The sequence below is a fragment of the Panthera uncia genome, chromosome E1 (assembly GCF_023721935.1).
Source record: "Panthera uncia isolate 11264 chromosome E1, Puncia_PCG_1.0, whole genome shotgun sequence".
Taxonomy (NCBI): domain Eukaryota; kingdom Metazoa; phylum Chordata; class Mammalia; order Carnivora; family Felidae; genus Panthera; species Panthera uncia.
Genome location: NC_064814.1, coordinates 53,135,655 through 53,161,898, shown reverse-complemented (window position 1 = coordinate 53,161,898; position 26,244 = coordinate 53,135,655). Strand labels below are relative to the sequence as shown.

The 26,244-nt window shown below is 49.0% G+C and overlaps 1 protein-coding gene across 1 annotated transcript in view; it reads left to right on the top strand.

The window, feature by feature from the left end:
• The window catches only part of LOC125926164 (dynein axonemal heavy chain 9-like), a 43,606-nt gene that overhangs the window by 15,936 nt on the left and 1,426 nt on the right, over positions 1-26,244 (top strand). The window contains exons 8-10 of the mRNA XM_049635355.1: positions 7,656-7,812; positions 13,389-13,493; positions 23,298-23,455. Coding sequence (XP_049491312.1) covers positions 7,656-7,812; positions 13,389-13,493; positions 23,298-23,455 — 420 coding nt within the window. The remainder of the gene's footprint in view (positions 1-7,655; positions 7,813-13,388; positions 13,494-23,297; positions 23,456-26,244) is intronic.

Genomic DNA, 26,244 nt, shown 5'->3' with positions numbered 1-26,244 from the left:
TACATTATATATATAAGGTATATAATATATTATATATAATATACATTATATATATAAGTATATAATATATATGTAATATATATTATATATTTATCTCTTCTCTTTTCAAACGAACTTGAATCATTTTGTCAGGTTCCAAAATATAAATGGTTAGGGTTTTTGATGGGTGAGTCTTAATACCTTCAAGTTAATTTGGAAAGAATAGCCATCTTTATGATACGCGATACTTTTCTGTATATTCATATCTTGAATTATGTTTATATATCTTTCAGTTTCAGTTTTATATATTTCAGCTCAGAAAAGTGTCTAAGTATCGTCATAAAGGTTTTGAATATTTTTTATTATCACTAGGTGCTTTTAAGAATTTTGTTGCTAGGGGCGCCTGGGTGGCTCAGTTGGTTAAGTGTCCGACTTCAGCTCAGGTCATGATCTCACAGTTTGTGAGTTCGAGCCCCGCATTGGGTTCTGTGCTGTCAGCACGGAGCCTGGAGCCTGCTTCGGATTCTGTGTCTCCCTCTCTCTCTGCCCCTCCCCTGCTTGTGCTCTCTTTCTCTCTGTCTCTCAAAAATAAATAAACATTAAAAAATTTTTTTAAATAAAAATTTTGTTGCTATACAAGGTTTTTCATTATATATATATTTTAAAACAATTTGAGGTTTCTTTTATGTATCAAAAATTTGTACCCATTCCAAATGTACCGCTTAATGATTTCCAGTAACTTGACCATGTGGTATAACCATCACCATAAATCAGTTATACAACATTTTTAACCTCCTCAATGAGATCCCTCACGTCCATTTATATACCCATTCCCACCCCCAGCCCCAGCCAACCACTGAGCTACTTTCTGTGTCTCTAAATTTGGCTTATTCCAGCCACTTCTTGTAAACGGAGCCATACAACTTGTCCCTAATGTCTGGCTTTTTCATTTTACACAGAGTGGGGGGGTTTGTCCATGATAGAGCACGTGGCAGTAGTCCATTGCTTTTTCTTACTGACTAATATCCCATGTCATAGACAGGACACATTTTATCTATCCAGTCACCTATTGATGGACACTTAGGTTATTTCCAGTTTGGGGCTGTCACAAACAATGTCGCTGTGAGCCTTTGCGTGCAAGTCCTTGTGTAGACGTTAAGTTTTCATTTCTCTTGGGCCGATACTCAGGAGGGGAGTTGCTTGGTGGTACGAGATCTTTATGTTGAACTTTCTGGAAAACGGGCAAACTGTTTTCCAAAGTGGCTGAATCATTTTACATCCTACCCACCACCCCCCCCCCCCGACAGTAGACAGGGGTTCTCATCTCTCCACAGCCTTGACAACTTTATTATTGTCTGTCTTGTGTATTACAGCCGTCCAAGGGGGTGTGAAGTAGGATCTCATCTGAGTTTTAATTGCGATTTCCCTAATAATGCTGTTGAGCGTCTTTTCTTGTGCTCATTAGCCATTTGTCGATCTCCTTGGTGTCATCCCGTTCATGTCCTTTGCCTCCCGTTTGATCCGTTTGTCATCTCGCTGAGTTGTGAGAAGCCTTTGTATATTCTGGTTTTATGGGACATGTGTTTGCAAGTATTGTATCCCCATCTGCCGCTTCCCTTTTTACTTTCCGAACGGTGTCTTTTGAGGCGCAAAAGTGTTTAATTTGTGTGAGGTCCAATCTGTCAAGCTTTTCTTTTTGGACCATGCTTTAGGTGTCGTAGCTAAGAAATCTTTGCTTAATTCCACTGTGTCTCTGCCTTTTCACTTGTGTATAGAACGAAACTCACCTTTATGAAGTTATCTCTTGTTCTGCCCATCGACTGCCCAATATTAGAAAAATTCTGAGAACTTTAGTCTTGATTCTCTTGACTTTTCTAAGTCACTACTAGAATTTCCAAACATATCTGAGACATAAATATGAAGCATAATTAGACCTACTCAGGCTTCGTTACTAAGCACGCTGTTATTTTTGTTCCAGAGATCATGTGTCAGTCATTGCTCTGTGTTCTGTCATATTTTGAGAAAGACATTTACCAAGTCGTAGGGGCAAAGAGAAAGATGAGCACTGGGTGAGCGACGATCTCATAACCAAATGGCATAAGTAATAGATCTTAGAATCGGGGCCATGTATGCTGAAGACAACATTCATATTTAAACATTAAAATGTTATGGGGTACCTGGGTGGCTCAGCCAGTTAAGCGTCCGGCTTCAGCTCAGGTCACGATCTCACGGTTTGTGAGTTCGAGCCCCGTGTCAGGCTGTGTGCTGACAGCTCGGAGCCTGGAACCTGCTCCAGATTCTGTGTCTCCCTTGAAAGTGCTTGGAAGGTTAACTTGCATTTATCCTTCCTAAATTTTACCCTGTTGGATCTACCCCTATCATTTTCAACTGTTAGGATTATTTTGAATTCAGTCTATGTTGCATGTAATCGATTATTTCTTAATCCAAGTTACTGATAAAAATATTGACTATCATGGACCCGAGTTCTCCTGGTCACGCTAGAGGGACCCCTGCCGGGGAGATATTGTTGCAATCCGTGTTCATTCTTATGAATAATCATCATCCATGTTATGATTATTGAACTGTGTGGTAGGTAGAATTCTAAGGATGATCCCCATGATCTTTTCCCCTGTATGATCTCCTCCCCTTTGAGTATGGGTGAAAACTATACATATGATCATGTCATTCCCATGATAATACTTTGCTTTATAGCAAGAGGGAAATAATTCAAGTGGACCCAATGTCATCGTGTGAGACCTTGAAAGTAGAGTTCTCTCCTGGCCGAAGACAGAAGGGGGAATCAGAGAGATCTGAACGTGAGACAAACTTGACACACTGTTGTTGATTTTGAAGGTAGAGGGAGCCATATGCAAAGATGATAGAAAGGCCCAGAGGAGCTGAGCTATCCCCTGGCCAACAGTAACCAATGAGGACCTCAGTCTTCCAACTGGTAGGAACTTAATTCAACCAAGAACTCGAGTGAACTAGGAAGTAGATTCTTCCCCAGAGTGTCCAGATAAGAGTGCAGCCAACAGTTACCTTGATTTTGGTCTTTGAGACCCTCCAGAGAGGATCCACCTGGACTTCTGACCTAAAAGAGTAAGAGAATAAGCGAGTGTTGTTTTAAGCTACTTCGTTTATGGTAATTTCTTACATGGCAGGAGAAAAACGAATACAAAACAACTATAAAGATTTCACCAACTCTAAGATGACTCAGACCACATTTCCAGGATAGCTACAGGCCACTTATAGCTGCAATCGAGATGCAGGGTCTTTGATAGTTTCTTTAATCTGCCAATTGAATAACTGTATCGAAACAGAAAAGCTATATTGCATATATTTTTCACCTTAAAAAATAATACCTTAAACATGGATCGGCCTTCTTTTCAAGGCACCTTCCTATCTCTTGTCTCCTCTTGTCCTCATGGAAGCCTCCTGAGGGGCGAGAAGACCAAAGCCTATGGGAGTCATTTGTGCAAAGAGAACAAGACTGACTTCAGCTTGATATTTGGAAAGCCTTTCAAGCAATTGCAACGGGCACACTGTGGAAGGAGCTGCCTTCTGAAATCATAAACCCTGCCTCGCTGGAGGAAAAGGCTGATGTAGCCCTCCTGGAAGGATTTAATTAATGGGAAAGAGCCTGTCTTGGTTAAAAGGCCAAACCTCTGAGGTCCGTCCCGGAACAAAAGGGTCTGTCTTCCCAGGAACAACCAGACTAAATGGATCCGTATCCATGTTGGGGCCAGCTGGCCAGGCAAGAGCGCCTCTTGGAGGAGTCCTTGCCATTCTCACAATTGCTATTGGCTCGACACAGCGAGCTTACTGAATTCCTTGGTGCAAAGCCCAAGACTGTGGGATGGATTCCAGTGACCGCTTCTGTTAAGGCACCAAGGTTTCCTTCCCTGGCTGAGTTGTGCAAACACTTTGTACCAGAGGCAACGTAGGAACACTATCTGACTCCAGAGCCCTCACCTGAGACCTCGATAGCCTGATCCGCCCACCTCAGTGGAAAACAGCTGCAGACTGAAGCGGCTGGCTTAATGTTGACAGAGATGAACAGGCTGACAAGACCCCACATTGAACTTTAGAGCAGGAGCGGGTATCCCTAAGGCCTAGGACGGCCGGATGGCCCATGACCCAAGCAAAATGGCGACCCTCATGTGGAAGAGGGAGGCACTGTTTTCCTTTTGGTTTACTCATGGCCCAAGCCTAAGCCCCACTGCCCCTGCCTTAGTTATTATTAGCCTTAGCCCAGCCTCCCTTCCCGAAGCTCAGTCTTCCCATCTGTAAAATAGGGATTGGATTAGTTGATCTCAGAACACGCCTTCGAGCTCTAGAGTTCTGTTACTATGGGGAGAAAAATATTTTGCGGGGAGGGAGGGCCCTCCCCCTACCCCCTCCCCCCTACCCCCAAGTACTTCTTCTGGAGATCATCAGAAGCTCAGCAGTAGATACTCCGGGAGAGATTGACACCCGGCTCCAAGGGTTTCTTCCCAGAGATTCTTGAGTTTTCTGTGCGAATTCTATTTCTGCAAACCCTTGTGTTTCTGGACTCCTGGACTCCTCGAGAGCCCTGCAGGTCTATGGAGAAGAGGCCTGGGTCCCCCTCTGGCCGGCAGAGGAGGCTGCCGTGGACAAATCAGGGGTGGGAGAGAGTGGGGAGGTGAGTTGGCCGGAGGCCAGGGAGTCTGCCAGTCCGGGCAGCTGCCTTTCCTCCTGGGAGGTTCAGGGCTGCAACAGCCCCTGGAAAGTTCTAGAAGAAGCCGAGGCTCAGGTGGGTAGAAGGCACCGGGGCCAATCTGGAGTCAGAACTCAGCCCCTGAGAGCGGGTATGGCCTCTGTTAGGACTCAGCTAGGAGTGTCTGAGAGAGGAGAGAAGCACCCTGGGGGAGCCCAGCTCACCAGCCCTGAAATGCAGCCCATCAGTTGAGCCAACACCTGCCCTCACACGGGAAAACTGCCAGTGGAATAGCAGGTCCCCACACCTGTCCTGTCCACCTGGGGATCTGCCTTCCTGAGTGTCACGAGCAAAGGCTGAAATATATCTGGGAATTTTGCACTCAATTAAAGGAGAATTCAGGGGGCAGCTGGGTGGCTCAGTCGGTCAAGGATCCGATTTTGGCTCAGGTCATGATCCCACAGTTCCGTGAGTTCGAGCCCCGTGTCGGGCTCTGCACTGACAGCGCGGAGCCTGCTTGGGATTCCCTCTCTCTCCCTCTCTCTCTCTGCACGCCCCCCATCACACTTTCTCTGTCTCTCTCAAAATACATAAACTTAGAGAATTCGGGAACTCCCTTCGTCTTTCCAAAGCCATTTTGGTTTCGGTGGAGACGCAGTCGCCATCTGGCCACAAGAGTATTCACCTGGAACTACCGGTGAACTCTAGACATCAGATTCCAGAACAGAATTCATCTTGGAGGCCCCCTTGGGTGGCCCCTTCTGGTCCAACCTGCAGGTGGAGAGCCTATGTTATTAATTTTCTAGGTATCAAGAAGTGAGGCCAGTGGCACGTTTTTTAATGGCTTTATTGAGGTCTAATTTACATGCGTTACAGTTCGCCCATTACGAGGGTACAATTCAATGACGGTTAGTACTTTGTAGAGTTGTGCAACCATTACCATCATCCAGTTTCAGACTTTTCCATCACCGTGTTTGTGTTAATACCCTCTAGTTCGATCCACGTTGTTGCAAATGGCAAGATTTCATTCTTTTTTTTCACCACCACGGCATATTCCATTGTGTTTGTGTATGTGTGTATATATATGTATATATATGCCACATCTTCTTTATCTATTCATAAGTTGGGGAACACTTGGGTTCTTTCCATAATTTGGCTATTGTTGATGGCGCTGCTATAAACATTGGGTTACACGTGTCCTTCAAATCAGCATTTTTGTATCCTTTGAATAAATACGTAGTACGATTCCTGGGTCGTAGGGTAGTTCCGTTTTTAATTTTTTGAGGAACCTCCGTACTGTTTTCCAGAGTGACTATACCAGTTTGCATTCCCACCAATAGTGAAAGAGGGTTTCCCTTTCTCTGCATCCTTGCCAACATCTGTTGTTGCCTGAGTTGTTAATGTGAGCCGTTCTGACAGGTGTGAGGGGTGTCTCATTGTGGTTTTGATTTGTATTTCCCTGATGATGAGTGACGTTGAGCATTTTCTCATGTGTCTGTTGACCATCTGGATATTTTCTTTGGAAAAGTGTCTGTTCACGTCTTCTTCCCATTTCTTCACTGGATTGTTTGTCTTTTGGGTGCGGAGTTTGGTAAGTTCTTGATAGATTTTGGATACCAACCCTTTATCCAATACGTCATTTGCACATATTTTCTCCCATTCTATTGGTTGCCTTTCGTTTTGATGATTGTTTCCTTCACCGTGCAGAAGCTTTTTATCTTGATGAGGTCCCAATAGTTCATTTTTGCCTTTATTTCCCTTGCCTCTGGAGACATGTCAAATAAGTTGCTGTAATGTAAGTCTGTTTTAGAAAGTACCAGAAGCAAGCCTAATGCTTGTTTTTATTTTATTATCATTAGGAAAGATAGTCAAAGGAGGATTAAACAGAATGGAATGACTGATGGCTTCATTCATGAATTTGTTTCATAAATAATTATTTAGGGTCTCTATGTGGCCAGAGCCGTTTCTGGAGATGAAACCACGAGTAGGACATGGCCCCACCTTCACGTGTCTTTTGAAGGTTGTATGAACAACATGTGTGGTATATGTTGGACGCTGACATGCAGGACAGTGGGGGAGGACCTCAGCTGAGGGACATGTACTCGCTCCCCCCAGTGCTGAGGGGTCTGGGGATACTTAGCCGGGGAGCTAATGTCAAATATGAGCCCCAAGGGATGAGTGGCCACCACTAGGCTACTAACGACGATGTTGAGGAAGGACACGACTCAGGTAGACTGGAAGGGCGGGGGGCTGGGTGGGGGAAGGAGAGAGGGACGAGCACAGTCCTTGTGTGTCTGAGTGTCCTCATCCATTTGAGCTGCTATAACAAAATACAATACACCGGGGGGCTTATAAACAACAGAAATTCATTCCTCACAGTTCCGGAAGCCGGCAGGTCCCAGGTCAAGACACCGGCATGGTCACGTTCTTGTCTGGGGCCCTTTTCTGGCTCCTAGCAGGTATCTCGTCACTGTGGGCTCACCTGGTGGCGGAAGGGAGGAGGGATCCCTCTGAAGCCTCTTTTATAAGGCTGCTAATCTCATTCCTGAGGCTCCTCCTTCACGAGCTAATCGCCTTCTGAAGGCCCCACCTCCCAATACCGTAGTCTTGGGGGGTTAGGATTTTAGTGTAGGAGCTGGGGAGGTGGGGCACACAAACCTTCGAGACAGAGCACGAGCAAGTGAGAACAGCTGTACGTGAAGGCACCTTAGAGTGTTGGGGCTGAAGGAGACACGAGAAATGGGCAATGAGCTAGAAAACGGAGCAGGGGCGAGCTCAGGGAGGGAGAATCACGATCAGAGGATTCCTCAGAGAGTGCTCCCCACAGTGCTGTGGGGAGCAGATGGTAGTGGAGGCTCTGGCTTTCCTTTTATGGAAGCTGTCGGCCGCTATGTTCCAGAGCCTCAGCTCTAGCTCCCTAGGACCCAGCAGGGCCCAAGCCGTGGGCCGGGCCACCTGGGGCCCTGAGAATGACCGACACGCTCCCATGTTTTGACAGATGCTACATCACCCTCACTCAGTCTCTGCACCTGACCATGAGCGGAGCTCCGGCAGGACCCGCGGGCACAGGCAAGACGGAGACCACCAAGGACCTGGGCCGAGCACTGGGCGTCATGGTGTACGTGTTCAACTGCTCAGAGCAGATGGACTACAAGGTAAGGCCCGGCTGGGCGGGGGTGCCTGGGGACCGGGGGGGGGCAGGCCACACCGGGGACCAGGCTCATCCATGCCACCCTGGCCCGGCTCAGAGGCCCGGCCCTGGAGGGTTCTGCTGGCTGCATCCCGGGAGACCTGAGGATCTCTGACCCCTGGAGCTTGTTGACCTCTCCATAAGCCGATCGGCTTCCACCGATGAACTTTGCAGCCGTTGGTGGGTGATTTCATGTGGGGCTCTTCATTTGGTGACCCGTACAATGGAGAAGCTGAACATACATCTGAAGACTTAAGTTCACTGTTTGACCTAGAACCACAGGAAAGCTCACAAGGGGCTACCGTAAAATCTTCACATAAAAGTCGTACTTGTGCTTTTGTGGAAAAGTGGACATTTCCTCAGAATTTCTACAAGGGCAGGTGTGACTTCTTTTTTTTTTTTTTCATTTTATTTTATTTTTATGTTTTTATTTGATTTTTGAAAGAGAGAGAGAGAGAGAGTGTGAGTGCAAGCAGGGGAGGGGCAGAGAGAGAGGAAGACACAGAATCCGAAGCAGGTTCCAGGCTCTGAGCCATCAGCACAGAGCCCGATGCGGGACTCGAAGCCACAGTCCGGGAGATCATGACCTGAGCCGAAGTCGGACGCTTAACTGACTGAGCCCCCCGGGTGCCCTGGGCAGGTGTGACTTCTGAAGTCAGACTCGATTAACCTCCACTCCTAATCAACGATTCGATGCTCACAACGGACAAATGCAAGGGTAATGGTCTTCACTCAGGCGCTCAGCATCGTCTTCTCAAATATGTTCCAAGTCCTGTGTCATAGAGAAAAGCAAGAGAAAACGACAGGCTTATAGGTCACTTCTTAGGTAGAAATATTCTGCTTACAACCAGCTTTCCTATAGATGCTCTTTATAAAAAAAAATGGAATAAGATTCTCACTTTTTCATTATTTTTATTTTCTTTTCCTGTATTATTTTTGTAAACTGTCTTACGTCCCTTTTGCAACAGGATGGCACGTAAATAAATTTATAGCGGGGGAAAAAATAAAACAATTGCATTAAGTAGATTAAATATTTATACATAGAAATCACGGTATGATGGGTACAAAGTAAATTTAATTTAAAAATAATTTTAGAGACTTCAAGGGAACATATAGAACTCCAAACAAGATTCATCAGCTGTAACTTTAATAATTTCTCTCGTACATAAAATTTTGCTGTGCAAAGAGTTGCAGCAGCCAAAAAGCACCATGTTTTTTTTTCCCCGGGAAGCAAACAAAATGAGGATTCAGACCCCAAAACAGCTGTCTTCCCCATATTTTACTGGGTCTAAATTTTAGCATGATTGCTCTTACTGCTGGACACATTACAGTGATAGTTCTCTTTAAGCCAGGCTGAAAGAAGAAAGGTTTTCTATTTCTTTTTTTAAATTGTTTTTTCTAATGTTTATTTTTGAGAGAGAGACAGAGTGTGAGTGGGAGAGGGGCAGAGAGAGAGGGAGACACAGAATCCGAAGCGGGGCTCCAGGCTCCGAGCTGTCAGCACAGAGCTCGACACGGGGCTCGAACCCACGAACCGTGAGATTGTGACCTGAGCCGAAGTCAGACGCTTAAGCCAACTGAGCCACCAGGCGCCCCCCAAAGTTTTTTTTTTTTTCTATTTAAACAAACAAACTCAACCTTTAAGAATTATTTTAAGTTTCTAGATTGTTCTCTAGTTGAGCAAAGGGAGCATTGCCACCCAAGAGGATATTTCATTTAGATGTGGAAGACCTGGTGAATTTTGATAGAAGAAAATCAAAATATCTTCAAAGTTATGCCTGACATGTCAAGCAGGAATAGAGGAGTTCGCCCCATGGGCCAGGGGTCACTGAGGCCATCTTACCCAATTTTTCCAACACTTATTACTGAACTCTGACCCCAGCAATTCCTCTGAGAGTACAGGATGAGAGGAGGGGTCTAACCATCGTTTGTCTGGACTGTGCAAAGCTCTGGTCAAGTCTAGCCTAGATCGGAGGAAGCACTGATTGGAAGAAGAACGATGGGTATGGCCGTAGTGAAACACACTAGAAGGATAGCGGTCCCTTCCTAGGCACCAAATGTCCTTTGTAACCAACAGCGTCACTGCACTGTTGGCAAACCTCCTCTTCCCTTTGTTGTCCAGTCCTTGAGAATTATTTTCATCACAAAGCACCTCTCCAGCAATCAATTTATTGAGTATCGCCATTGCTCAGCAAGCATCATGAGAATATGGATGGATGGATGGATACATAGATGATATAAATAGACATAGGTGAGAGATGAGAAAGAGAGAGAGATGAGAGCATGAGGGATAGGTGATAGATAAATGATGGATAGATACAGAGACAGACAGACAAAGTATAACCCAGTCTACCTGGAAAGACAAGAAAGATACGTGAAATAATTAGGGGAGATGCCAAAGAGCACGTAGAATGTGTGTTTTAAGAACTCTAATCCCTGGACGACTTCAGAGACAGGGAAGAGTACAGGGCACACTGGTCGGGAACATCCTGGAGGCTGTGAGACCGAAGGCTGTGTAAGGTTTGGGTGTTGCCAAACAGGGCATGTGCCATTTTAACACCGCCTAGCCTGTGAAAACATCAAGTGTAAAGACATGACCAAGTTCTCTGTGCATCCCATTCTTCCCCCACTCCTTGCTCTGACGTCTCCCCTGACCTGTCCTCACAGGGCATGGCTCGGATGATGGAGAAGATGGAATGGGGGTCAGGAAGAGCCTTCTGGCCCTTCCCCAGATGTCATTCCAAAGGGTCATTCATGAAACTCACAACAACTCCGTATCTCCAGAGAAAAGCTAGCAATAAATACGGAGTAGCAGCCGAGTGCCTGAGAGGGAACAGAAGATAGGAGAGAGGGGTTCAACAAGAAGCCGAGGGGGCGGGGGACATAAAGCCAAAGAGAGAACATGACCCTGAAGTGGTGGCCATCAGGAAGACCCTGCAGGCTTCAGAAATCAAGGTGGGGCATGATGAAAACGGATAGCATCTGAGGATGACTCCTGGGTAGCAGGACAAGTGGAGGCAGGACGGGACTGGAAGGAGGAGAATTTTTTGCTGAGAAACTTGCAGTTGTTCAAACCAGGGACGGTCAGCAGTCAGACATCAGGGTAGCATAAGTGGAAAAGAAAAAAGGAGAGACTTCAAAGAATGGAATGATACCTAGTGAACGTGGGGAGGGGTGGGTGGTGAAACGGGGTGGGGTTGGGGTAAAGAGGAGAGATGGGCTGTAGTCGGGGACCCCCACAATTCCCCTTGCCTTCTCAATGCCACACAGAGGCATTGGGTCATAGGGCAGACGCAACAACAGTGTGGAAAGGCAAAGTTACTGCTCCCCTCTCTTTAGTTCTGGTTGAAAAACCCATAAGCCTGGCCACATTTTCTGGAAAACATCACGGCATTAATGCTAAGACATTCTTTATTTTCTGGCCACGGTACTTACCCCCTTGATCTCAATTCAAAGATGCTATTGCTGAAGCAGCAAATGTAGTTTTTTAAAAAAAATTTTTAATGTTTCTTTATTTTTGAGAGAGAGAGAGAGAGCACAAGCAGGGGAGGAGCAGAGAGAGAGGGAGACACAGAATCCGAAGCAGGCTCCAGGCTCTGGGCCATCAGCACAGAGCCCGATGCAGGGCTCAAACCCATGAACCATGAGATCATGACCTAAGCTGAAGTTGGACGCTTAACTGACTGAGCCACCCAGGCTCCCCTTCTTCCCTCCTTTTCGAAGGCTGCCTCACATCCAGCCTAGCTTATGTGATATTAGGCTGGTTCTCCTAAAACGTTGATTTAACCATGCTTTGCTCCAAAATTCCACGGCCCCTTAGAATAATTCAAGGCTTTCCCTAACCATGGCCTCCTTTTGTGATTCAACTTTCTTTTTTTTTTTTTAAGTCTATTTGAGAGAGAGCGCATGGGAGGGGCAGAGAGAGAGGGAGAGAGCGAGAACCCTAAGCAGGCTCCACACTGCTCGTGCAGAGCCCGATGCAGGCCTCGAACTCGCAAACCGTGAGATCGTGACCAAAGCAGAAACCAAGAGTCAGACGGGACACCCACCTGACAGAGCTACCCAGGCTCCCTTGTAATTCAATTTCCCAGCCAAGATGGCACCTTTATTTTTCTCTAGACATATGATTTTGGTCATCCTTTGACCATAATAATTACTTCTAGAAAGTGCTTGGCCCTTCCTTACTTTACCCTCTTCCATTCTGCCTACACGGATGCTAATAAGAGCATTCCCAGGATATAAAGATCCCATATAGGCTCTGTGAGATACCAACACTTCAGGTCTCCTGACTTCCCTTCTTCTCTTTTGTCCACCACACTCCATGTTTCCCAGCGTGCATCCCGAGAAAACCAGGGTTTCCCATGAGGAAAACAAAAAATCCTGCTCATAAAACAGACACTGACTGAATTTCGTTGCGCAGGACTTCTCAGTGCTCCCCTTAAAATCCTAACATCTGTTGTAAATTGGCAACAGAGGGTTACAGAATGTGGCGTTTCCTAAACTTGATCGACCCAAACGCCTTGGCTTCAGGGAGCGTCTCCCAGATGCGGACATTCCATGAAATAAACTTGGGCGAAAGAGGTCGTGATGCCGTCTGAAATTTACCTCTTTTGGCCAAATGGATCTCTGGAGAGTGCGCTGACCCGCTCCTCTGAACAACGAAACATCTGTGTCTTCTGTCCATCGGAACCACTGCTCACATGGCAATTTACCTGCTTTGGCTGTATGATTTCTGTCCACAACCTAACTGGAAGTCCTTAGAGGGACTGAGCCCTTCAGTGACTAGTGTGCAAGCTGTGCTCAGAGCTGACGGTCAGCGAGTGCTGGCTATGGGGGAAGCGAGGGGGACTTGGCCACTGTTTGCATTTTCCCAGGGCTTCGGTGATGTCTCCTTGACAGTGGCCTTGAGAGTGTCTCCCTGTAACCTTCCCCTTTGTGTTGCTTCCTGGTTTACTGGTTCACACTGAACGCCCAGGAGGTTTTTATTTTCAGGACAGATGATAGGCCATCTTCCCTTTGAAATTCTTTTCTTGCTCTCATTTGAAAAGATTTACCTGCCACTCAATTTTCTATAGATCTTATCACGTCCCCCGTCTGTCCCCAGCTTCCTATCACTCTGGGAAGCCTGGATGTTTGGGCACGGATCTCAAGATACAGATAGAAACTTTTTTTTATCAGTGTGTGCCAAAGGCGGAGTGGAAGGCTTTTTTTGTCTGTATGGTGCAAAAAAAAATAATAATAATATTTTATTCATTTTCTGGGATTTTGAAAGCTCCAGAATCAACAGTAACACAAGCCTGATGACATTTTGAAGGGATTTGGGTCCAAGTGTCTTGAAAAGGTTCTATTTGATCCCGTGACTTACGTTGGCACCCATAGCCGTCAAAAACGTAATTGCCCTTGAAACTTTAATATGAGTTTCAAACCAGCAGTCATTAGGGGACTGGAAGTATCTATAACAAAAAGGATGGAAACTGACTTAGATGTGTAATGATGAACCCAGCGCTGATAGTGATTTAATCTTTGTACATTTCATTGCAGTCTTGTGGCAACATCTACAAAGGCCTCGCTCAGACCGGTGCCTGGGGCTGTTTTGATGAGTTTAATCGAATCTCTGTGGAGGTCTTATCAGTGGTGGCGGTGCAGGTATGGGGGTCGGAAGTAGGTGGGAGGCCATGGGCTTGTTGCCAGCACTGTAAAAGTCAACATCTTCTTGCTTTCAACCCTGCTTGTCCACTTCCGTGTCCCCTTCCCCCCTTGCATTTCACGTCCCTTCCTTCCTCTGCCCTCTAAGACAGACGCTGGTGCAGGATATGGGCGTCCTGTGGGTCCCTACCAAGGTGAGTCCATTTATTGGCCATGGGACTCCATTTCCTTCTCTGTAACATGTCCCCTCTGCTTCACGGGGGCGAGGAGAGGAGCAAACAAGATGGCGGAGCCCAGCTCTTTGGAAAGGCCATGGACTTTGGGAATGTCTTCCATTTTGTCACTGAGTCTGAGCAAGCTGCTCCGGCTCCCTTGGTCCAATTCACCTCATTGTATCTAAAGCAAGGATCACAGGATGAATGTTGTTGACGGAAGGAAGTCACGTTTGGGGCAGATTTATGTAAGCTGCCACTTGTCTTTCGAATTATCCAGAAAACACTTATTCAACACCTATGGCATAGTAAGTGCTTCGCTCAAAACTAGGGTGAAGGGTCCCTGGTTGAGTAGGACGTGATCCCTAACTTTAAAACGACTTTAGTTCTTGAGGGGGACATGAGCATTCTTCAGTGTTCTAGAAGTGATTTAACTCCTGACTCACTAAATATGGGGCAAGACTGCTAGGCCCTTCCTCTCTCCCTACCTCCCTCCATTCCTTCCTTTCTATCTCCCTTCCTTCCCTTCTTCCATGTTTGTTTATTTACTTTGAGAGAGGGAAATAGAGAGTGAGCAGGGATAGGGCAGAGAGCGAGGGACAAAGAGAGTGAATCCCAAGCAGGCCTTGCACTGTCAGTGCAGAGCCTGATGCAGGGCTCAAACTCCTGAACCATGAGATCATGACCTGAGCCAAAACCAAGAGTTAGACGCTCAACTAACTGAGCCACCCAGGCACACCCAGACACATTATTTTTAAGCCAGGCCTTAAAAAAGGTGGAGATGATGTGGATGAGAGAAAGGGTCTTCTAAGCAGAGGAAGTGAGCAGACAGAGGGGGAGAGGGAGGGGGAAAATGAGCAAACTGTTGTTGAAAGTCTGTCCTGTACCAGGTACTTTTCACATATCCTCACATCTGTACAAGGTGTACAAGGATGGGTACACACACACACACACGGGGTAGGGAGAGAAACCAAAGATCAGCAGAGAAAAGTAACTGGTCTCAGGGCACACTCTTGGCAGGTGGCGAGGTTAGGACTTGAACCCAGCACCCCCACCCACACTGCCCAGGTGCAGGTCTAGACACAGATATCTGTCAGACACAAGGGATAAAATGCTAGAGAAGAAAATGAGGCTTGAGAGGCAGGTTCGAACCAGACAGCAGACGGGCTTAATTAAATGCCATGATGTGTACTGTCTTCAGCAGGCAACGGGGAGCCCCTGGAGGTTTCTGAAAAAGAAATTGCCCTCTGCCTGGCAGTGGTTTTAAGGAGGGGCTGAGCAGGAGGAAGATCAGCGGCTGTGAAGTCAGTGGTCTCTCCTGGGGGTCCCGATTGGAGCTGGGGCCTCAGTGGGAGCCCCCCGGCCTTCCCCATGGCCTCCCGGTCACCCCAGCAAAGCATAGCCTTTGCTGACACCTGCTCTGGGCTCCTTCCTGTAAGCCGGGTGCCCCTGTTTCCTGCTGGGGATGCTTGTGGTTTCATAGCCCACCCCCTCCCCCCACCTCTATTGCCTCCGCCAGGCAAGGCCAGCGTAAGGGTGCTGCGTGGTGGAGAATGTTGGGTGGTGATGGCACTAGGGGCTGGCAGGACGGGTGCTCCCAGCTTGTGCCTGGACTCCATACGGTCCAACCATTTAACTTTCCCCCTACCGGTGGCTTTTATTTCCAGAGTGATGTGTATACAGTACAGGGAAAGAGAAACAGAGCTCTGAAGGACTCTCTTTCCTTCGGGTCCAAACAAAGGGATAAGAAAAGTGTAGCTTGACTGCCAGTTTTCAGAGGACAGGGGCAGCGGAAGGGAGGCGGGAGGCGCTGCAGACAGAGGGTGGTCCTCGCTGGGGAAGCTGCCTGAACCAGCATCCTGACTCCCTACTCCGTGTGCCCTGGCGGGAGCCAGCCTCTGCCCCCGTCACCCCCTCCTCCAGCATGCTGACCCCACGCAACGTACTGTCCCCGTCCAAGCAGGCTGGACTCGGAGCTGGGGGCAGGATCGCAGCCACCACGAGGCGGAACAGCAGTGGAGCTCACACCGCCAGCTGATTCCAAGCCCCCTCCCCCCCGCCCCGGCCCACTTCATCTCCAGTTGCCGCTTGGAGCCATAAGTGGTCAGGGGGCTCCGCAGGGTCCCTTCACTTCCCCCACGCCTCCCAAGGTCATCCGGTCTTCCAGCCCTTGATTTTGACAGCCAGTTTGGTGCTCCCATTCATGGGCTCCTGCAAGTTGCAAAACCGAGGGCTCTTCTTCCGTTCCCGGTGCTGATCCCTTTCCTTAGGACCGTTGGATTCCGTAGGAGTTAGTAGGAGCAATGAGTCGAGTGGCTGGCCAGAGCACTCTCTTGGCCTGAAAGCCCTTGACTAGCTTGGGTCACGGGAGCCGATGGTGTGTGTTTCCAGGCTGGTGCCCCGGTGGCTTGAGGTCGGCTGTGGCACCTGGCGAGTGCCACAGACCAGGGGCATTTGGTTTTCCTGGCGAGCTGCTGCTTCAACACTTACCAGCACGCCTCTGCTTGGGAAGAATGCACGTCAGGGCCGCCAGATTTTTTTTTTAATTTTAAAGAGCAGCTGAAAGTCCAGATTTTTATGTAAAAACATCTCTAGATTTCTTGGGGCGCCCGGGTGGCTCAGTCGGTTCAGCGTCCGACTTCGGCTTGGGTCACGATCTCGCGGTCTGTGGGTTCGAGCCCCACATTGGGCTGTGCGCTGACAGCTCGGAGCCCGGAGCCAGCTTCGGATTTGTGTCTCCCTCTCTCTCTCTGCCCCTCCCCCGCTCATGCTCTGTCTCTCAAAAATGAATAATGTTAAAAAACATTTTTTTTAAACATCTCCAGGCTTCTCAAAGTTGTCAACTCACTCAATTAAAAAACAAAACAAAACAAAACAAAAAACCAAACACAGAAACACCAAAACCTGAGCCGGACCAAGAAAGCACGGTGCCGGCTGCATTCACCTTGCCGACTTAGAGCCAAGTTTATGCCCCTTCGCGGCCTGTGTGAATTTCAGGATAGAAGATAGAGTGACACGAATAAAATCAAGCTTTCTCAGAGTACTAAATCTCGGCCCGCAGTGGGTTCTGAGAATTGGGACGGAAGTCTAAGCTGTTCCCTGCCCTGGTGGCCGTTGGGATCCAGGACTGTCATTATAATGTGCGCCTGGGGCTTTTCTCCTTAAGCTGCCTACTGCAGATAACGGGCAGCTCGCGTATCACCGGGGTTTTTATCTCCTTGCCCGCCATCCTCTGTTCATTCTACCTAGGTGGTGCCCACCTCCCTCCTCTCTGCTTGTCTGACTCCCTGTACCCTCTCTCCTGGCTGCTGGCCCCAGACCTCAGAGGGCCTCTCTCGTGCTCTCCAGCCCGGCTGCCTGGCTGTGACTGCCCTCACTTGAGTAGTTACACCCGTGGTATCCCAGCTCAGCACTGGGGGGCTTCCAGAGGGCCATCTCGCCGTGTCCCTCCGAGAAGCCCAGGGGAAGAGCCAACAGGAAGGCAGTGAGAGCCAGACCGGGGTCAGCCCAGAGCTCATCTCGCGTTCCAGAGATGCTGTGAGCAGCCCCGCGTGCAGCTGGGATTTGAAAAGAAACAGGTTCTTGTGGGGTGGGGTGACCCGGGCAAGGGGCGGGGAAGTGGTTATGAGCGTGGGTCACGTTTGAAACCGCACAGCCGGTATTCAGCCCCGGTTCTGCCACTTAACTAAGCTGTGTGCTTTGGGGCAAGTCCACGTCTCAAGCTCTCCATCTGTAAAGAGGGTTAATAACAGTACCTGCCAGATGCAGTTGTGATAATTATTAAATGAGTTAATATGTGTAAGAGCCCTTGAAGCCCTACGGATAGGAGGCGTGCGACAAATGTTAGTCACTGTGATGATGCTGGTTATGGTGGTGGCCATGATGTTGGTGATCACTATCATCGTTGCCTGAACACAGCCGGAAACAGGTTGAAGGGAAGCAGAAGGCAGGGGGATACAAAGCAGGGAAAGAGGGTCCATGCCCAGGTCTATCCAGTCTCCCGGACACCCTTCACTCCTTCTCAGCTGGCCCAGCCTCAGGCTCTCTTCCCAAACTTAGCGTCCCAACTGGTGAGGCAAAACCCAATAGCCATGGTCCCCGGGGCGCAATGGATGAGCACTGCGAATTCACCTGATCCTGAAACTGCCCGACAGGATGTCCTAGGAGGTTCACCAAGATCAGTTCCTTTTTGCTTCTGGAATTAAATGAAATGAGCTCCACCCGGAATTCCCGGGTGCTTTCACACTGCAGTTTAGGAACACACCCCGTGGGAGAGACGGTTCTCAAGAAAGTGGCCTGGCAACAGCCTGGGCAGAATTGGAGGCTGTACCACTTAAAATCATACACCCGTCCAAGGGGAAAATTGCACTTAATTATTGACACTGTCATCTAGGCTGGCATATTGGTTCAGAAGCCGCACCAGCTGGGACAGTCCTCCTCCACCCTCCCTGCCCCTCCCCTCGGCTCCTTGCCTGCCTGTCTGTGCTCTTCTAGTAACTTCCACAAAAGCGCGTGTGCGTCAGTGTTCTCGTAGGTGGGTATTTTCCTGTTTCTGTCCGATGGGTCAAGCAGAATTACATACCCAACGGGGAAAGAGTGTGGCATTTCCAAGAGCAATTACTCTGCTGTTTTAAAAAACGTAGAAAATACTACTTTTTTTTTTTTTTCCTTTGGAATTTTGCTAATGCTGTTGCGGTCAGCTCGCCGGGCCTCGGGTTATCCGGGCCCAGGGACAAGTGTCACCAGGGTGCACTCCACTGCCCTCTCCCTCCAGCCTCCTGTCCCCTTGGTGCCCCCTGGCCAGGCATTTCCACCATGCCCCCCCCCCACCTGCCACCTTTGATAGAGGAGCTTAAGGTCTAAGGTGCAAACGCAGAAATATTTTTTTAAAAAAAACGTGAAACCTGGTGAGTGGGTTGCACTTGCCGAAGGCAGCACCCTCCAATCCGCCTTTGCAGAGGGAAGCATGGAGTGAGCCGGGCAGGATTTTAATAACGCATGGCATTTGGGGGCAAAGTGTGGACTGCAGAATGGACCACTTCCCTAGAATGTGAGGGGCAAAGGAGAAAGAGCTGGCAGGTTTTATGTAGCTTAGGGCTAGCCCGTGACCTCCTTAAAACATATCACCTGTGGGGAAGGTGGCCTGACTTTTCTACTTCATGAGTGTGTCTGATACAAGGCCCCAGCGGGAGGATGTAGGGGCAGAACCCTCCGTGATTACCAGCTTCCAGTCTTGGAAGGGAAAGACCTCATTTTTAAGGTGTCCCATCAGGCCCCCACGGTCAGGCAAACACACGTGGCTTGTACAGAATACAGGATTGCTCATCTGCAGTCAGGGCCACCACGACCTAGAGGGGTAAAGTCTACCCACACATCTAAAGCATAAGTCGGTTGGGGCGCCTGGATGGCTCAGTCAGTTGAGCGTCTGACTTTGGCTCAGGTCGTGATCTCATGGTTCGTGGGTTTGAGCCCTGCGTCGGGCTCTGTGCTGACAGCTTGGAACCTGGAGCCTGCTTCAGATTCTGTGTCTCCCTCTCTCTCTGCCCCTCCCCTGCTCGTGTTCCGTCTCTCTCTCTCAAAAATAAACATTCAAAAAAAAAAAGCATAAGCAAGCTCCAGGAGAGAGGGATGATTAAAGGCTGTAGAGGCTGGAAGACAAAGTGAGCTCATCTGGTTGAGGGCCAGTGGGGACTCTTGAAATTGGTAGGGGGCAGTTGGGTCCAGTGGCAGGGACACTTAATTGGCCAGCAGCACCTGTTTCTCTTGGGAACTTACTAGAAATGCAGACTCAGACCCACCGTTGACCTGCTGTAACATAATCTGCATTTCCGCGAGATCTCCAGGGGTTCGTACCCACCATAACCTTGGAGATCTGCTTCTCTGACTCCGTATCCTGTACCCTGGCTACACCGTAGAACTGCCTGGGCAATTCTGAAAAATAGGAATGTGCAAATGCGTAGTCTCTGTGCCCAAAGATTCTGGTTTCATTGGTCTGGGGCAAGACCTAAGCATCACCTAAGCATCGAGTCTTTTTTTGGGAACTTTCTGTGTGGTTCTTCTGTCCAGCAAGCTTCGAGAACCGGAGTGGAGAGGGAGATGGGCAGGCGAGGGGAATGTCTTGAGGGCTGTGGAGTGTGGGTGCATCTCAAGACCCACAGGTTCGAGCCCCACTGGCCCAGGTTAGCAGGCTGCAGGGACACGTCCTCCCCACGGCAGGAGGGAGTGAGGAGCAGGTGCACTGAGGGGGGAGGGGCAGCTCTGACAGGGACACCTGGGCAGTGGCAGGGATGAGCCGAAACCCAAGATTTGCCTGGACTGCTGTGGTTCTCGAATTTGAGCATATATCCAGATCACCTGGAGGCCTTATTCATCAGCTGGACCCTACCCCAGCATTTCTGATTGGCTCAAACTGGGGTGAGGCCAAGAATTTGCATGGGAATTTGGTAGGCCCCGGGGACACGAGCTGTGGCATGGTGGACAAGTCACTTACACCTCCTTGCCCTCAGTTTCCTCATTGGTAAAATGTTTAATTTTGCGGATCATGGTTTTCCCAACTTTGGCAAATGTCAAAGGCCTCCATGTCTTGAGACCAGATAATTCTAGCAAACCGCCCCCCCACTCCCGCCCAGCCCCCTAGTTGTGACAACAAAAAAGTCTCCAGCCATGGCCAGATGTCCCCTGGGGAGGGTGGGGGGCACAGGTGCAAAATCATTCCCCCCCACCCCCATTTGAGACCACTCATTTCGACATAGCTCTCCATGTTTGTTTTCTTTGGTGAGTGACAAATACAGCTTTTCTTACTCGGTGGAAACGTGTGTTGGAATTATTATTTCCAGAACAGAACAAAATTCCTCTGAAAGGTATGTATTTGATGAGGAGCCGTATGTGGCTGGCATGGTGTCCTTCTAGTAAGAGGCTGTTTGAGAAAGTGGCTATTAAGTGTATGTGCTTTGTCACCAAATTGCCTGATTGGTAACTTGGGGTGCCCTGAGGTGCCCCACTTACCAACTGTTAGACACCTGGCAAGTTTCTTTTTTTTTTTCCTTGTGAAGTTTTATTTTTTAACCAATTTTAGACTTCTAGAAAAGTTGCAGAAATCGTGTAGAGGCCCCACGTATCCCTCCCCCACCTCCCGAAACTCGGCATCTTGCGTATCTGTAGTACAGGTTCTTAACTGCTTCTGGCTGTTTCCTCATCTATAAAACGAGGATCTGCCCCCATCTCGTGCAGCCATGACGAGGACTTAACGGGATAACTCGAGTAAAATACTCAGAAAAGCGCCCAGTGCCTTCTAAGCGCTCAGAAAACGTCAGTTATTATTTTGTGGTTATTCTGCGTGGCTTTAAAATCTTTGAAAGCGGTTAAGTTTTTAGTGGAGAAACAGACCCCCCGTGAGTAGAGGAGTGTACCTGACCTACAGGTGCACAGTCTATGCCTGCCTGTGTGTGCACCCCCACCTGGCTGGGCCCGGGGTTTAATCCATACGATCCCAGCCCCCCTGCTTCCCCCCGCCCCCCCCCCCCCCCCCCCCCGACATCCTGAAGAAGCTCTGACCACTGCATTCCAAGGCTCATCCCGTGAACCTTGGTTGTTCCTAAGAAGATGAGAAAGTGCCAGGCAGGCAGTCTCCCGTCCTGTCCAGCGTGAGCCCAGATAACAGAGCCTGCTACCAGCGCTGATGCCCCAGCGTTAACTGCAGCCTTGAATCAGCTTGCCCCTTAGGATGGTGACTGTTCAGTGTATTTTATGGGGAGGACCGGGGCCAGAGAGAGCCCAGCCTTCACCACCCACGTAAGCCGCAGGGTGGCCGGGAGGCCGGAGGTCGTGTGCAAGGCTGTGGAGACCACCTCTGCCGCAAAGGCATCGACATTCCCTTCGCAGAAGAGAAGTTTCGGTCTCAAACTAATTGCCGTGAGCTCAAATGCGTGTGGCCTTCCGGGCCTCGCTTTGGGGAAGGAGCTGAATCCTAATTACGGAACTGTCACACGTTCCGGTGAGTGCCCGTTCTTCCAGACACTGGAGAGAGCCTTGTTCCGCCATACACGGTCCGGTGGTTTCGTGTCTTTCCCCTTATTTAGGCTCCAGCTGTCTCTTTCATAAATGCTCGAGCTCGCTCTCACTGTCTGTCTCTCTCTCTCTCTCCCGGACACACACACATACCTGCAGCCCAGTCTCCACAGAACCCTTGGCTATTCCAAACACCCCGAACGCGGCTGACAGGACGGGAGTTCATTCAAAACCTTGCACTGGTCCCCCCGGCTTTTGGGTTTTGCTTTCGGGAGCCCCGACAAGCTGGAACTACCCAAGAGACATTCCGAGGGGCCCGCCTGAACAAGTGCGCCCCTCCTGCCTTCCCGCCTTCCGTCACTGATCATCTTTGCAAGTGCTCTTTCCAAGGCACCGGGTGTGAAAATGGTGATCTCCTTTCTGTCTCTCCTCCCGGTGCTGGAAGAATGATCTAGAATATAGAGCCAGCTAGCTCAAGCTTTAGCTTATATCCCCACCATTTAAGGAAAAGTCTCCTCTTTTTAGAAAGGCACGAATAGCCCCAGGGATGTAGCTCCAGCCTTGCTTTGGTTCTGGGGCTCCTTCCACTCGTCAGCATCTGCAGGGCACTCCGTCCCTGAAGGGGTGAGCTGTGTTCATGCCATCGGTTCTAGAGATGCAGTCTGAGGAGGTAAACCAGGCTGAGGACCACGACTGCGGTGACGATGGTCACCTTAACAGTTTCCGTGTTAGCTGCTAGACGTTTAAAAAAGAAAAAAACTTTTATAAGTTTGAGAGAGACAGAGAGAGAGCAGGGGAGGGGAAGCCAGAGAGGGAGAGGAGAATCCCAATCGGGCTCCACGCTGTCAGTGCAGAGCCCGACGCGGGGCTTGAGCCCACAGACCGTGAGATCATGACCCGAGCGGAAACCCAGGGTCAGATGCTCAACCGACAGAGCCACACAGGCACCCCGTTGACTGCTGCTTTTAAGTGTTTTCTGGATGCCACTCTCTTCAGGGGCTTTATTTCATTTAAATAAAGAACAAGCCCAGCCGGTAGGTACCAGTGCCCTCTCGATCACGCAGCGGCCACGAGCCCAGGCTCCAGAATCCACTCGCCTGGCTTCAGTCCGGGTGTCACCGCCTTGGAGCGATGTCAGGTTGGGCAGACTGTTCCACTGCTCAGTGCTTGTGTTTCATCATCGAGAGACAGGGCTGGTGGCAGTAAAGTGCCCCCACTCCCCGCCGGCAGAGGATCGTGGTGAAAAGCAAATGAATGAATACGGAAGTGCTCAGAACAACGCCTGGCCAGAGATCAGTGCTAGTGCATTTCCAGGGTAACTACAGGGAGGGTTAAACACCTGCTTGCTGTTCACTCTCAGCCGCTGTGTTGTAAATACAGAAACAGGCGGCCAGATTTCTTTTAGACAGGCACCCCGCGCCCACCAGCGGAGGGTCCAGGGTGCCGTCGCTTTGCCTGTCCTTCCACAAAGGGGGCCAGGGAGCAGGTGTCCGTGGTGGGTATGGCCATGCTTCCCAGCCCTAGCTACCACTCCGCCCCTGGGACACACGGCGGAGGGACCTTTTTCCGTTGACTCGTTCCCCAGGTAAAAAGCATCCAGGACGCGATCCGAGACAAGAAACAGCGGTTCAGCTTCCTCGGGGAGGAGATCAGCCTGAATCCCTCCGTGGGGATCTTCATCACCATGAACCCGGGCTACGCCGGCCGCACGGAGCTGCCGGAGAATCTCAAGGCTCTGTTCAGGTGAGCGTCCGCTCTGCCCCACACGAGGGCCCCCGGAGAGAAGGGTCTCCTGGTTTTTTCCACTGAAAATGTAGGGCGTGTATATTAGAAGACATTTGGAACATCTAAAAAAGCTTATAAAACTACCTTTAGGGGTGCCTGCATGGCTCAATTGGTTAAGCATCTGACTCTTTGTTTCGGCTCAGGTGGTTCTGTGGGTTCAAACCCCACGTCGGGCTCTGCGTTGACAGTGTGGAGCCTGCTTGGGATTCTCTCTCCCTCTCTCTCCCTTTGTCTCTGCCCCTCCTGCGTGCGTGTCCACATTCTCTCTCTCTCTCTCTCTCTCTCTCAAAATAAATAAACTTTTAAAAAAATGAAAAAAAAAACACCTTTAATGCTACCATCAGTAAAATTATTTTTTGCTTAGTTGTATTTAAAATATGTGTATTTAGGGGCACCTGGGTGGCTCAGTAGGCTAAGCATCCGACTTCAGCTCAGGTCACGATCTCGCGGTCTGTGAGTTCAAGCCCCGCATCGGGCTCTGGGCTGATGGCTCAGAGCCTGAAGCCTGCTTCCGATTCTGTGTCTCCCTCTCTCTCTGCCTCTCCCCCGTTCATGCTCTGTCTCTCTCTGTCTCAAAAATAAATAAACGTTAAAAAAAATTTTTTTTTTTTAAATAAAATATGTGTATTTAGGGGCGCCTGGGTGGCTTGGTCGGTTAAGCGTCTGACTTCGGCTCAGGTCATGATCTCACAGTCCGTGAGTTCAAGCCCCTCGTCGGGCTCTGTGCTGATAGCTCAGAGCCTGGAGCCTGTTTCAGATTCTGTGTCTCCCTCTCGTTCTGCCCCTCCCCTGTTCATGCTCTGTCTCTCTCTGTCTCAAAAATAAATAAACATTAATAAATAAAAATAAAATATGTGTATTTAAAAATTTTTTTAACGTTTATTTTCGAGACAAGGGGAGACAGAGCACAAGCAGGGGAAGGGCAGAGAGCGAGGGAAACATAGAGTCTGAAGCAGGCTCCAGGCTCCGAGCCATCAGCACAGAGCCTGATGCGGGAGTCGAACTCACCCACTGCGAGATCATGACTTGGGCCGAAGTCAGACGCTCAACCAACTGAACCACCCAGGCGCCCCAAAATATGCATATTTTAAAGTCATGGACTTGTGGTCCACACACGGTTTCTTTTTATAAGTTTATTTTTTTTTTCATGTTTTATTTTGTTTTTGAGAGCCAGGGAGCAGGGGAGGGACAGAGAGAGGAGACACAGAATCCGAAGCAGGCTCCAGGCTCTGAGCTGTCAGCACAGAGCCCCACATGGGGCTCAAACTCACGAACCGTGGGATCATGACCTGAGCTGAAGTCTGACGCTTAACTGACTGAGCCACCCAGGCACCCCCCCCCCAACAGTTTCATACTGTTTTGTTTTTTCGTTTCATACTCGATCGTAATCCTATCACAAATAACCTCTTCTGTTAGATGGTCTTAAGAAATCTTTCGTGACTACACGTTATTCTATCAAGTGTGAGGTCCACGGCGTAATTAAGTAACCCTCCATATTTAAACATTAGGACTGTGTCTAGCACTTAAGACAAATTTATGCATAATGCTGTGATGTCCACCTATGTACCTCAGTCTTTTTTTCTGTATGCGTGATGATTTTCTTTGGCTAAGCTTCCCAGAAGTAGAATCACAGAGCTAACTGGGGAGGCACGTTTTTAAGGCTCCTGATGCACACTGACAAATGGCCTTCTAGAAAGAGCAGTGCCGACTTACATTCCTGGTAGCGATGTGTGAGAACACGTATCTTTTCCTTCGCCGTGGCCACCGCAGGTGGATATTGTCATGCGTTTAAATCTTCTTTATTGTGATAAGAAAACGCCAGTGCATTTTCTAGAAGGGGCTGGGGTCTCCATTCTTTTTCTCGGGAAAGCAAAGTCAGCCCAACAAAATAAAGAGGCCTCCCGGCTTCTGATTTTCTGCCTACTGGACTGTTCCTAATGGAACATCACCAGGCCTGAACGGATGGCACAGAATAGGTTTGTTGTTTGTTTGCAGCAAGTTATGTGTTAAATGCACTTGGGTTGCAAACAGTAATGGAGGTGGGTTGCCACCCTGGTCAGGACTACTCTACGTTTCTTTTTCCCTGAGTGTAAAGGCAACATTTATCTATAGAAGAAAATTGGGGGTTGCGGGGGGCGGAGAAAATATTTATAGAAACAATAGATACAGGGACACCTGGGTGGCTCAGTCGGTTGAACATCCTGCTCTTGGTTTTGGCTCAGGTCATGATCTCATGGTGCGTGAGTTCGAGCCCCACGTTGGGCTCTGTGCTGATGGTGTGGAGCCTGCTTGGGATTCTCTCTCTTCTTATCTCTCTGCCCCTCCCCTGTTCTCTCGTTCTCTCTCTCAAATTAAATAAATAAAAACATTAAAAAAAAGCGATAAATACAAACATCTGCTTTTACGCCTCGTTTTCAAAAAGCCCTGTGAGGAAGACACTATTCGTGCCCCCCTTGTTCAGGGAGAAAACAGAGTCCGCAAAGGCCCAGGGTAGTAATCATGATCACCAGGGTTAGCCAGTAGCCCAAGGAGCAAGCCACAGAACTGGGGTTCTAACCCAGTCGGTCTGATTCCAGAACCTCGGCCCTCCCCATCTGAATGCTTTCATGCAGAGATCGTGTGACCCTTTGGCATTCCTCCTTCTGACCTTGAGTGGGCAGAGTATATTCCTTTTTTGAACTTGGGATAAGACCCTGTACAAGTTGGTATCCTGCCTTCGTTAATTAATATTTTCCTGTGTCAGGGAC